Raw genomic sequence first — 13,218 nt, forward strand, 5'->3', positions numbered from 1 at the left:
TATCATGATAAAACTTTCCTTATCAATATCTGTACAGCTACTTTGTTGCCTAACTGCTAATCTGCATTATGTTAACCGCCACATGATTGTCCCACAATGCTGCAGATACCAAGTGTCACGACGCGTTGTTTGCGCGTGTATGTGTGCGTGTACCACATACTACACCACCGCAGAAGAAGCACATAACACCACCGACACCACCACCACCACCACGGTGTCCTCAGTCAGCACTGCTGGGCTGCACTGTCTTGTCTGTTCCTTTTGCTTTTGTTGTTTCTTGGCTGTTATATATATACAGTCGAACCCGGTTATATCGAACCCGGATATATCGAATTTTGGTTATATCGAACTCACGAAATATCCCCTTGAAGATCCCATGTAAAAGTATAGGAAAGCCGCGTCATATATCGAACTCAATTTCACCGGTCGTTCGATATATCGAACTCCGCACCACGCACTGGAAAGTGTGCCTTCTCCAAAGATGATCGCATTACCCTTGGCCGTTTGCCGCGTGACGTTTTCAAGCCGCGCGCGGAAGGAATGAGAGGGGACAGTTCGGCGACGGCTGGTCTGGGCAGCGCCGCGCCCATTCCCCAAAGGCGCGCGCATCTGCAGTTGTCGTTTCCCGCGCGCCAACACATGACGTTTGCAAGCCATGTGCGTTGGTGTGCCCATTCTTTTGCTGAGCTATCTCTCTCCTTCAGCACGCGGAACGCATGCGCCAAGCCAGCTCAGTCCGTGTTCAGACAGACGTCGGACGCTTTCTCTAGCGTGTGTTGCGAACCCTCTGCGTGCGGCGGCGGACGTGGCTATGGCGCCTGCGGATGTTGCTGGATGTTAAGAAGCGGCAGTTCTTTTTCTTTTTTTGCGAGTCATCCTTTCTTATCGTTGCGCTGTACGCGCGGCGTAACGTAAGATATGGCGGCTGCGGAAGTTAAAAAGCGGCAGGGTTTTTTTTTTCTTTTTTTTTTTGCCGGGATGTTTATTTTATATACCCTTGTCACACGGGCACTTGTAAGGCCTTGAGAATTAAGGTTCTTTGCTTCAAAGGCGGTTGACGCACAGCTACACGGCAGTCGTGATAAAGGCCAGTAGCGGGAAAGGCGGTCGTCAGCGGCCTTTAGCTTCGTAAAGGAGCTGCCCGAACCTGAACGCCACGGAGCGGACTAAAAAAAAAGTAAACGGAGAAAGAAAAAAGTTGACACAAATATAATTTTAACATTATATTTAAGTCTAATTGACGCTACTTAAGGCTGGCCCACATGGAGCGATTTTCCCGCGGCAAACATTGCGAACAGCCGCCGACGGCCGTTCGCCGCTGATCAAGCCGGCTGCTGCTTGGAGTAGTGCGCGCCGGCGATACAAAAAAAACGAGCAAAAGTGTGCTAAATTTTGTTGTTCCCATGAATGATGAGCCGAATGCCAAAACTGAGTCTTTCTTGACGATCGCTAAGCCGTACCGAGTCGCTGTATGGAAGCGACAACATGCATTGCAAACAAGTAAATATCTGTTCACAGCCGGCTGCCGCCGTAGCGGCGCGGCTGCTCCGGCCCGCTTTCACGGCACCTCCGCTAAAACATGAAGCCGAAATTAATCATATTTTGCTTTTATTACTAGAGAATGAGACTGAGAGTTAGGCAGCTCTATGAGTAGATCATTCACTATAGCACGAAGGAATTTCATAGCGCTGTTTCATGTGCAATCGGTGCGAAACATAACAGGCCTAGCGACGACTAGGGAGCAGCGCACGGCCAGAGCACTGTTGTCCGCCGCGCTAGCGGGCGGCACCGCTTTGGTAAGGTCGCGTCATAATGTGCTGTAAGCATTGCGATTTTGCCTATTTTGATGATGCAGCCTAAGCGGTACCTTTTTCGACGTTTCGCTCAACAACACTCGCTCAAACCCTGCTGCAGAGCGACGCGCCTGCAGTACGCTGTTGCTGGCAGCGTCGGTCGTACTCGAAGGCTGTATACAAGCGCTATCGGGGGCAATTTAGGCGCTGTCTATTTATGTGTTGCTCTTAAAATGTCATTTAGTGTGAAAAGTGCCTCGTTGAAGCGGACCAGCTTGTGCGTTTTCTCACTCGGGCACCGACGCCGCCAGTTTTTCGCTGCATGTGGATCGGTGACAGGGCATCGGCGTTGCGCCACGCCTCATGAAGTTCGCAGAGAAAGTTTGCTCCATGTGGGTGGCCCTTTAGGCGTTAACTTTGCATTTCAGCGAAATTTAAGCATCTCGAGCGTTGATAGAAGAGTTCGAACGTTTCAACAGCACCATCGACATACAATGTCTCCTTGTTATGATTTCGCTCTTTGCTTTCACGTCTTGGGTCTCGTCACTCGTAGTTGTAACACACCCTATAAAGATTTCTTCAAAATTCGCACGAGCAAAGTGTGCTTCGCACGCGAGCACGTGGAACCCAACGAGTGCGCGTCTACCGTGGTCAGAATGAAATGAAAGGAAAAGGGAAAAAACTTTTGTTACTAAACACGCTTCATGCTTCAAACCTTCAGAATCTTTCTATATTAATAATTCGGTTACTTTTCCTAACACAAACAAGGCCAGTCTTGTTCACTTATCATTCTAGATGAAAGATATCGTCTACTTCAATTTTGATAGCCTTTATTAGCGCCATTTCAAGCGCAGCGGTTGACAGCCATTAGGATTGTCATTCGACAGATGGCGCTCACAGAGAATGCCTATCATCATCTTCATCCATCTCCTTTGCACTTGCCGTGTAGCTGCGCCGCTTCTCCTTTTTAGTTTTGCTCCTTTAATGCAATAAAGCTCCTTTGCAGTAAACACCTTGGAGAAGTGCCGTGTGACTGGGGTATTATTTATTTATTTTTATCGTTTATCATTGCATGTATGAATCAGCGAAAGCACGCGGTCAGCTGCTGCGATCATGACGCCCGCCCCAAGCGCGGCGTGATAAATCGAACCAGGCTTGCGCAATCAAGCCATCACGGGCACTCAGCCAAGTTCGCTCCCCGCCACCGCAGGAGCTATCAAAAGATAAACGCGCCCTGACGTTGACGTTATCGCTGCGCAGCATCTTGGCACGCTGCCAATGAGCTGTGGATGAGACGACCGAAACGGACTGACGCGCGCCATCAACATGCAAGCGAAAATGCTCGCGATTTCTGCCACCGCAGCGACACAGAAACCTTGTTTTGAGCTGCCGCAGTGGCTCGAGCGGCGAGAGGGACGCAGTTCCAACAAGTTTGAAAATTTTCGCTCTGTCGCTGCCGCTCATCGCTGAGATCGCTCAGTCGCTTGCATGTGAGCGAGCTGGCCTTAACGCTTTTTTTTTTTGTTTTCAAACTCTCGGGTGCAAAAGTGGAGGTTGGGTTCATTATGCGAGTGGGTTGATTACGCGACAAATACGGTATCGTTTTTTCGCATCGTAAGTGCCGTCACAAGCTGATTTCTGTATATCGAATTATCGATATATCGAACTATTTCGCGATCCCCTTCGAGTTCGATATATCCGGGTTCGACTGTATATATCAGTGTTTTTTCTTTTTTTTTTTTCCTTCTTGTTTGTGAGTGATGCATTTCCTGCCGCTGCCGCCACTTCTGTTTCTTCATCATTCCCATCTCCCTTGCCTCCCCTTTTTTTAGTCCTCCGCCACCCCGAATTGCACACACACGTTCACTTGTGTGGTCGCCACTGGGGGGCGTTGAATGCATTTGTGACCGTCGTTGGTCTGTCCTCTTTGTAGCAAAAAGCGAGGGAAAACCGGGCAGCCAGTCGCATTCAGAAGTCACAGGCACGTATATTGTCTGCTTTGTGTCCTCCTCATCCTCCTTTTGGTTCTCTTTTTTTTTTCTTTTTACTGCTCTTCATCCAGGAAGTGCGCAATTGTCGAATGCTTTTGGATGCGGAATGTAAAAGCGAAGCCATATATGGTGAGGTTTGTAGTGTGTAGTGCACATTTGCACTGTCTCATGTATTAATGAAATAATTAATTAACCTATCTATTTATTTATTTTTTTGAGGACCAGCGCAAAAACAGACACACATGCTAGATAAGAAGAGCGACAAACACAGCACTGACTAGCAACAGATGGGTCTTTTTTTCCTCAGTCGAAGTAGTAATAATATACACAAGCCTGCCAATACGTTTTGATTCAGTTTAAAGGTACTGCTTCTACTTGAATGTAAGGCAAGTTTCTTGTACAAATTCGCGCTGTAGTCACAGCAACGAAGAAAGTGGAGGAGGCAGTTAAAGATGCCTTCAATCACTGACTCTCAAAAGAGCTCACAAATAAATCGCAAATAAGCCTTTTCTCAGTTTTAGCAAAGAAGAATGTTGAATGAAATGCAGTGTTTCCCAAATGTACACTGTGGGCAGACTTCTGATGTAGTTCAGGTTCTGTCGTGGCTAGCCTTAGTGTAAGGGTATCTATGTTCGTTTTTTCTTACTGGCTACCATATGGCCTGAAAGGAGCTGAACAGTTGTTATCACAAGACATGCCAAGAAATTGGGGGCATCCAAAATGTTTGATACTTGCTCACTTCTTGACATTTTTTAGTGCCTGTTTTACCTTTTTTCTTCAGTTTTCTGGGACAGTTCTCTTCTTTTGATTTCTCCCCCATTGACTGCATTGCGGGTTCTTGTGATTGTGTAGAAACGCTTGTGTGTTATTCTTGCCGCTTTTTAAAAAGTTTGTAGCAGCATTTTTTTTTCTTGTGCATAGCTACGCAGTTTATTTTTGAGAGCCTTTCGGTGTTGATATAGTAGTTAAAGTACTAACAGATGTCAGGTATAGCTTATGCGTTTCTAGTAAGCTTGTGAGTTTTGTTTAGAACTAGTGTCAGATATGCAACTAAATGACATTCAGTTCAGTTTTGACGTGGAGGGCTGCTGTTAAAAGTTTCTTTAGGTCATGAATTTTTTTGCCATTTGCGTTCTGTCGGAGCGCACCTAGTAGAAGTGTCATTCCAGTTTTCAATTTGTAGCCTTAGCTAGGAAAAAAAAAAGAAAGAAGCATCGAATACAGTTCACATTACTAGGCAGCAGTAATTTTTCATTCCTACGTATACGTATACGTAGTATATAGTAATTTCCCGTTACACCTTATGATAGGGATGGGCAGAAAACTTATTTGCCTTTATGTGCCAGCAGCATGTAATTTGTATAGTGTGTTAAAAGGTAGCGCTATATACCTTATCATTATCGTTTTCCTCCATTGCGTGCTTTAAGTGGCTTCATCGGCGCATTGTTTAGTGCTGTTGTGTTTGCTGTGCTGCATTGCAGTCCTTTGTGTGTTTAGTGTATGCTTTTAGTTGCCTCACGTGACAAGCTTTGCCTCTGCAGTAGGGGTAAATAAAAAAACACAAACGAGATTAACGTGGGATGGAGCACTTGGTGCTGTGAGCACAAACTGCTCACTGTCTTGGGATTGATAGTTGCGGGTGTAGTTATGTACAGGGTTATGGGAGGGCGCTAGTCTTACCTCGTTTGCAGGAGCAAACGTAGGAGGGCACCAAGATGCGGTACAGTGTTAGGGAAGACTGGTGGTGGTGTTCAGAGAACCGTGTTACAGCTGCTGACTGCTCTTCTTAAAGGCATGATTTATGTTTGCTGCTTTGATGGTGGTCTTTTTGGCTACGCGGTTGGCGCTTTTCACTTCCCGTACGCTTTCTTTGGCTCGCTCTGTTTCTTGCGCATCTGTGGCAAACTCCCAGCTCACACACGTGCGCATGTACAAGCATATGCATGCTACATTTGTCGGACCGCCACTTGCAGCAGCGCCTGCATGGAGAAGAGCTTGAAGGTGCTAACATTTCTCATCGGGGTTACTGACTGGAAGTTTACCCGGCACATCTTGAGTGGTGTGGGGAGCCGCTTATTGCTGAATATTTACACTTCAAAAAGCATTTTGCTTCTTCCTTAAAGGAGTATAGACACCATTTTTTGAAGCGTCGGAAGGAATACGATTGCTTTCCTGGTTATACAGAGATGCTCCCCAAGCAATCCCAACCTCGCACGTTTCCGCGAAGATATTTTAATTTGATTTTAAAAACAAGCCAGGCAAGTACTCCGTTTTTCAAAACCCATTGGCATCGACATCTCTGTGACGAAAACGTGTACATAGGTAAACAACATGACGTCATCAAACAACTCTGACGTGGAGTCGGCAAAGCAAAGAGCAGTGACGACACATGGCCGGACTCGAACAGCGCTACCGCCGCTTCCGGCCGTGCCCTGAGAAAGAACTCCGCTTCTGCTCGCTTTACTCGATGGCTTCTTCGTTGGTGCATGTTACAATTACCTCACCGGTGTACGTATGGAGACTGCCTGCTAAACTCAGGCCCCAACAGCATGCCTGCGCAAGTGCAGGGCTTACGGCAACGGTGTCCCTCGATGGCGCGCCGGGAACATACTGCACCGCTCCCCGCCTACCCTAGACGTCGCTAGCCCTAGCTGGTTTCACATCGAAGTGCCAGCGAAAGGCGCTTCGGAACGGGCTAACGCTGTAATAAACGTCAAAGTTTAGCGCCACTTTACTAGCAAGCCCATCTCGTAAAATAATTTCTTGCTTTGCGCGACGCCTTCAGCAGCGGAGCTAGCTGATATCAGGTGCGTCGCATCAGGCAGCAGCTGTCGGGAAAAAAAAGTTCGCTTGTATCACTGTAATTATTTCTACCAGGACCTCCGTATTGGCCGAATAATCCTCGCAATTTAACCTTGACTGATAGTCCTTTGTACAAATAGTTATGTAAGCGAATGAACGGCGATTTGCGATAGCTAGAGTACCGATAGCGGCTGCTGAGGCAGCTATGACTTTGGAGCCGATCGCGGCGGCCACGGCTTTACGCATCCAGATTGCCTTGACTGCGCCAGATGGCGCCACATGCTTGGACGGCGGCACGCAGGCCTGCTGCGTCGGGACCAATCAGCGCGTGAACAGGCGTGAGCACGGGAGCCATCGGGAGAGCTTACGGGTTACGGTGGCTGATCGCCTCATTACTAAAACATTTTTTTAGAACAGCTTGGCTCACAGCGTTGGCCAACCGGACTGATAAAGCAGCATCTTTACGGTTCCTTTGTTCAACATTCCTACCAGTTGACATTTCCTGCGCGTCAACCCACCAAGCTTTCGTGGCTGCTGCTGATTCCAGCTTCGTCGCTTGAGTCGCAGGCGAGCGCGTCAGGATTAAAGTGCCCGGCAATGTTAGCAACATCCACGCTATTGGGCGAAACAACGTCGCAGTACTAATTATGCTATGTTGAAGCGCTGCTCGACGACGATATTTTCGTGCACGTGCGACAGTAAGCAGACGAAAAACGCGACCCGAATGAGTCATCAGATTTTGTGTTTACGCGATCACGAACCTTGCGAGTAGGGGGCGCTCGTGTAACGTTCTCGTATCTTTGACGTCATCGCGCGCTCGTGTCTGGAGAGATCAAAACCGAAACTGGCCCTGATAAATGCACTGATAACAAATTAATTGGTTTGTGCTGGGGCTTTTTGGGTCCCAGTCCCTCTGTTTTGGACCACTGTGGATCGATTAAAGCAAAAATACCGGAACAGAAAATGTACGTGTCTATACTCCTTTAACGAATGCTTTCTTCTAATGACACTAGGCAGAGTTCACTGCAGTCTGTAGAGCAACTAACCATAAACTAAGAGCCGAGCGTAAAGAACAAAGGGGCATCCTTCGTCCTTTTAATGAGCACGGAGCAGGCTTTTAAGCTACCCTCAAGAAGCAGCTTCTTTCACGCGTGCAAAAACCCACTGGCTTACTACAGTGGTGCATTTCTAAGGATTGGTATTCACATTCTCACGGAGTGAGTCGCCCTTTGTTAATGTGTTTTATCTTTGGCCGGGCTTTCCAAGTGCCTTGTTGCCAGCTCTGTGTTCATAACATCATTTTTGCAGTATTAAACAGGGTGTCTAGCAACCGGGAAAACCAGAAATTGTCACGGAAATTTTATGCACCGGGAAAAATCAGTGAAATCTCAGGGAAATCAAACATTTCACCAAGTCAAGGAAAATCGCATGATATATTCTGCTGTGCATTTTCATTTTAAACTGGTGCAGAGCAAAAGTATTATTTATTATTCATGCAGATTTTTTGGGGCGGCGGGGAAGGGGGGGGGGGGGGGGGGGGGCTGTCTCAGCAACGCGCAGCCGCCATAAGGCAAGGCGCAATAAATTATTTTGACGCCATGAGCTGCCACAATAGAAGAACCATTACGCATCTGAGGTCGGGACTCAATAAAATGTGCGGAAGCACTCCGTGAGAGTAGTACTCGACAAAAAGCAGGGACAACCGCAGCGCCCTGCGCGAAAGCGGTCGGCGAGCTGTGCTGCCAAGAGCGCACGCAGCCATATTGGATTGGATTGGCTCGGCTGTTTTTGGGGTGAGTGGCTCACGTGCTCTGAGGCTGGCATCAGTGTGCTTTTAATTTTTAGTAAACTTGATGTTCTTAACGGCCATTAACACCAGAATTTTTTAATACTACCTGTTGCGAAACTTCCCATAGGGCCCATGTATCAAAAACTGCGGTATTGATTGTTCAAAATTCAGGCATATACGAATAGTGGTGGCGCCCACGGTAATGACAAGGTGTTTTAAAGTGGTTTTCTTACCTTAGCATGACGCTTAGTGTTCCTTAGTGAGTAGTCACGATTTCTTGGCGACTCTGTATATATATAGATTAACCAGTGTTGCTCGTCCAGGTGCTGCTGCTTGGGTATCCAGCTGAAAACTCTTGAAGAGGTTCATTAAGCTAGCACTGTTGTTTCTGGGTATATCCAATATATGAAACATGGCAATATATATGCTGATATGTGACCTTGAAGCAGGAAAACAGACTACAGATATACAACTCAAAAACCAAAACTCTTGTTTGGGTTTCTTCTCTGGATATGCCCAATATATGAAACATGGCAATACATACGCCGATATGTGACCTTGAAGCGACCTTGCGGCAGGAAAAAACTAACCACAGATATACAATTCAAAAACCAAAGCTCTTATTTGGGTTTCTTCTCTTGATATACCCAATATATGAAACATGGCAATATATACGCCGATATGTGACCTTGAAGCGACCTTGAGGCAGGAAAAAGTTGACTACAGATATACAACTGAAAAAAAAAAAGCTCTTGTTTGGGTGTTGACTATTTGACTATTTAATTTCGGGTTAAGAAAGCAGAAGTAAGTTTATTTTTGCCTTACTCCTCTGATAATTTTCATTACTTTCGTTTCGCCTAAAGGATGCAGACTGCTTCGTTGTAGGGAGTGACCAGGATAGGGTCATTGCATTGTTCATCTTTGAAAGGCAAAGGGAAATTTCAGGTCCTTGTTGCGAAAAAGTTTGCCTCTGTCAAGAAGACGTTAATGCTGCCCAGTTGCTACGTAGCAGACTTGCTTTTGAAATGGGCTTGAAGACAGTGGATCGTTCTCTTGTAACGAACAGTATGGACGCAGAATTTTATTCAAAGGGTTAGTCTGAATTTCATCGTGCTTGTCAAGGAATAAACGCAGAGGTTTGTGCTCATAAAGTCTAATCAGTGGGCTGGTTGTTACAGTGATGAAACCTTACTACTTGCAAATGTTAAAGGTGTATTACGTGCATGTGATTACCTGCTGCAGAGGCAACTGCACTTGGACACAAAGGGCTAGAAATTTTGTTGTACTTGTACAGTCTTTGTCAAAAGTATACGGGCCAAGGATTTTTGTTATAAGCCCAGTAACGGGGCTCGTAAAACAACTGTGGCGTTCGAAATCTCGTAGATGACAAATCTCGCCCTCATTCTCCTCTAGCTTACATTTGTATTTCAGTAACTCTGCGAGCAGCCGTTTTACAGCGCTTAGAAACAAACCTTTTGGGCCGTATACTTTTGACAAAGGCTGTACATTGTGCTTAACTTCAGTGAGCTCTTGCCATTGAAATTTAGGTTTCTTGCTTTTTTGTTGTGCATAGGGCTCGGTTTGAATAGCTAGGTCCTATAAATTCCAGAGCATGCACTGAGTATTTGCATTTGGGGGATTTGCTTAATGTAAAGTAAACCTGATGCCTAAACAGGACGTTGCTACGGGATTACAGACATATTAGGTGCAACTTCTGGTACATTTTCTTCGGTCTCCTCAGAATGCCTTAGGTTACGGTGATAATGATAAGGAATTTTGATTATGCTTTGTGCTCACAACTGCCATCCTTCTTTGCTAAAATGCCAGCTCATAAGTGTAGTACCAAAGTGTAGGGAGAAGTAAGACTCTGAGAGAGAGGCTGTTGGCAGGGAGCCGATAGCAACCTGTTTGTGATCTCTAATTTATCAGCATGATTCGGTGGCTATATTAGGGAATTTCCTCTTTGCTTACTATTTTGATATTGTGATAGTGAGTGGAAGGAAGCAAGTCATTCTAGAAACCTCTGAGCCGAACCAGTTTCAGTGTCCACATTTCTTTTCTGTTTCTTTTTATGAATGTAGTTTGAGCTATCCAGTGAATGTACTGAGATAAACAGTGCAAAAGACCCAAGGGCAAGACGAAGAGGCCCTTGTCGTCATAACTGGGTTTTCTTCTTGTCCTTGTCTTCTGCTCAACTCATTTCAGTATGTGCTTACAACCGACTAACTTAACTTCTCAGAAAACTTTCATCGATCATTCAGTGCATACTTTTAATCACCTGGCTTTAATGTATGTTATGGAAGCTGAAAACAGGCTTTAACAAAAAAAGAGAAAGTAAATCTTCTGCCTGTGGCATTTTACGGTACTCTCGGTAATGATGTGCTCTGCTGGCTGGCGCCTCGACAGGACCCCGGTAAGGTTGTGCGCGAGCAGAAGTCGCCGCGGGAACTGGAGCAGGAGCGGCAGTGGAAGCAGCTCCAGCATGTTCGCCAACAGCAGCAGCAACAGCAGATTCAATCCCAGCAGCAGCCTCAGCAGCAGGGACAGCAGCAGGGACAGCAGCAGGGACAGCAGCAGCAACAGCAGCAGCTGCCCGCACAGCTGCAGCAGATGCAGCAACAGCAGCAGCCGCACCTGATGACTGAGCCGCAGAGAGCTGCTGGTACAAATTGTCAGGAACTTGTCAGATTTTTCATTACTTTGCCCTAATATATGCCTGGCTCTTTGCTTGGTGGGGGAAAACGAGTCTTTTCAGGGTGATGTAGTGCACAGTAATTTTTTTTCCCCCGTAGATTCGAGCATTAATCTCCATTGCAGCTCATCATAGCGTAGCTAACAGAATCCTCTGCTTAAAGATGGAAAGGACAAAGTCATAGTATATATATTTGCATAGAAAAGGAAAAAAAAAATTATCAATTGGCAAAATTTGAGAGGCTTGCACAAAAATTCTCAAAGATTATCTCTATTCTGAAAACAGGAGAATAAATATATAGGATATATTTTTAGTGCGTAACTGTGTCAGAGACGAGTATTTAGAGTTACAGTATCTTTCATGTTAAACTTTCTCCTCTGCAAAAGAAAAAAAAAAAAATGAATGATTCTGGTACTGAAGCACACTCCTTTTGCAACTAATTAATAATAATAATAGTATGTAATTGAGCGGCATTACTTGACTACGAGTGTTCCGGATTGCTCTGAATGGGGTAGTCTGTGTCATCGTTCAAATTGAGCAATTTGAATAGGCATGGTGAGGGACATTGAGGACGATGTGGTCCATTGTTTTTGTTTCGAGTAAATGCCATTTTATGGGCTCATTGGGGCCACGTTGATGTATGCTGGACACAAAAAGACAGTTATGGCTGAGGAAATTAGAATTTAGAAATTAAGGCATTTTTCCCGCTTCTAGACTCCTAGCTCATAACATCAGGGATGAAAAGGACGTGTGTGATTACCGCTTGGAATTAAGTGACAGAGTGAAATGGTCCAGCTTTGGGCATCATTGCCCCCCCCCCCCCCCCCTAAAAAAAAATGCTTTTTTTTTTTGTCGTTGCAGTTTGCGTGTAAAAATAGCCTGGCCAGCCAGTGATAACCGTATTTAATTTTCGGCCCTGTGTAGCCCGTTGAACCTTTTAGTGAAGGTACTATTTTTTTTCTTAATTTATTTTTTATTTATTAATTTTATTATCATTTTTTATTCATTTTTCAACAAACATCCACACCCTGACCATTAGTGCCTGATTTGTGTAACACGTCAGCGTAACGTTCTTCATTCTTTGCTGCAACGTAACTGCTCTGATACGACTACCAGCTATGCAACAAAGAATAGGTTTAGTTCTCGCACTGCATACATACATGTCTGTTGAATTTTTGGTCACGTTTTGTGCAGCTTGGAGGAGTGATGTTTACGCATCCTGTGTGCTTTTCTTTCCTTGACAGCGGGAAAGATGATGCTGGGAGAGACCTCTCCAGCAGGGTCTCTTTCTCCGTCTGCTCCTTCACCGACTTCCTCACAATTGATTGGTGCCACTGCACAGGTCTGTAAACATGTGAAGCACTTCCTTTCTTTTTTTTTTTTTTTTCTTTTTTTTTTTCAGAGTGGTCATGGCTTCAAGATTGTTTCATGCTCAAAATAATATACTGATGCAAGCTTTTCAAGAGACTGGAATTTCGCTTTCAGCTGCCTAACTAAATTATAAGCAATAACGATTGCGGTGTAATGAGCAGTGCCATCAATCGCATCTTTTGAACGATAGAGATTTAGTGGAAATTGCAGGGACATCTCTAAATGTAGTGCTGATAGGCTCTACCCATTGATGCCGTTGTTCAAGACCGACTTGACTCTCATCGTTATTTCAGGAAAGAGAGAAATTAAGGCTTAATAGGTGCATGGAAACCGTATAAAGCAAAAAAAGGAAGCAGCCCACAAAACTTGGAGAAATGCGAATGTTTGAGTTTCTCACATTCCTGGTGTTTGTATTCTATCCTTAACAGAGACTAAAGCGCAGGTTCCAGAAAATTTCTCCAACACTGCAATTCATTTCGTGTAATCAAGGCAAATTTAGGACTCCATTGTACGGAGCCCTAAAGGCCTTGGGAATTGAGGTTCTTTGCTTCAAAGGCAGTTGACACGCAGCTATGTGGCAAAGCCTCGAGACCTTTGTGAAAAAGGGCTGTAGTGGGAAAGGTGGTCGTCAGCGGCCTTGAAGCGGCATAAAGGAAACAGCTCCCAAACATGAATGCCGTCGAGCGAGCTCAAAAAGCAAAAACATTAACACAAATATAATTTTCTATTCTATGCTTAAGCCTAAATAATTCTATATAGGAGCTAATTTTACACTACAAT

At 45.2% G+C, this 13,218-nt stretch overlaps 1 protein-coding gene across 11 annotated transcripts in view; it reads left to right on the forward strand.

Annotated features, from left to right (window-relative positions):
- LOC146186354 (uncharacterized) overlaps positions 1 to 13,218 on the forward strand; it is a 196,636-nt gene that overhangs the window by 64,406 nt on the left and 119,012 nt on the right. For 10 of the 11 annotated variants that reach the window (XM_084607123.1, XM_084607122.1, XM_084607130.1 and 7 more), the window contains 3 exons: positions 3,727 to 3,774; positions 10,782 to 11,037; positions 12,312 to 12,409. In XM_084607123.1, coding sequence (XP_084463249.1) covers positions 3,727 to 3,774; positions 10,782 to 11,037; positions 12,312 to 12,409 — 402 coding nt within the window. The remainder of the gene's footprint in view (positions 1 to 3,726; positions 3,775 to 10,781; positions 11,038 to 12,311; positions 12,410 to 13,218) is intronic. The other variant, XM_084607128.1, reaches the window with a different exon arrangement.

Source organism: Amblyomma maculatum, chromosome 6 (genome assembly GCF_055883805.1).
Source record: "Amblyomma maculatum isolate TAMU_Amacu chromosome 6, ASM5588380v1, whole genome shotgun sequence".
Lineage (NCBI taxonomy): Eukaryota > Metazoa > Arthropoda > Arachnida > Ixodida > Ixodidae > Amblyomma > Amblyomma maculatum.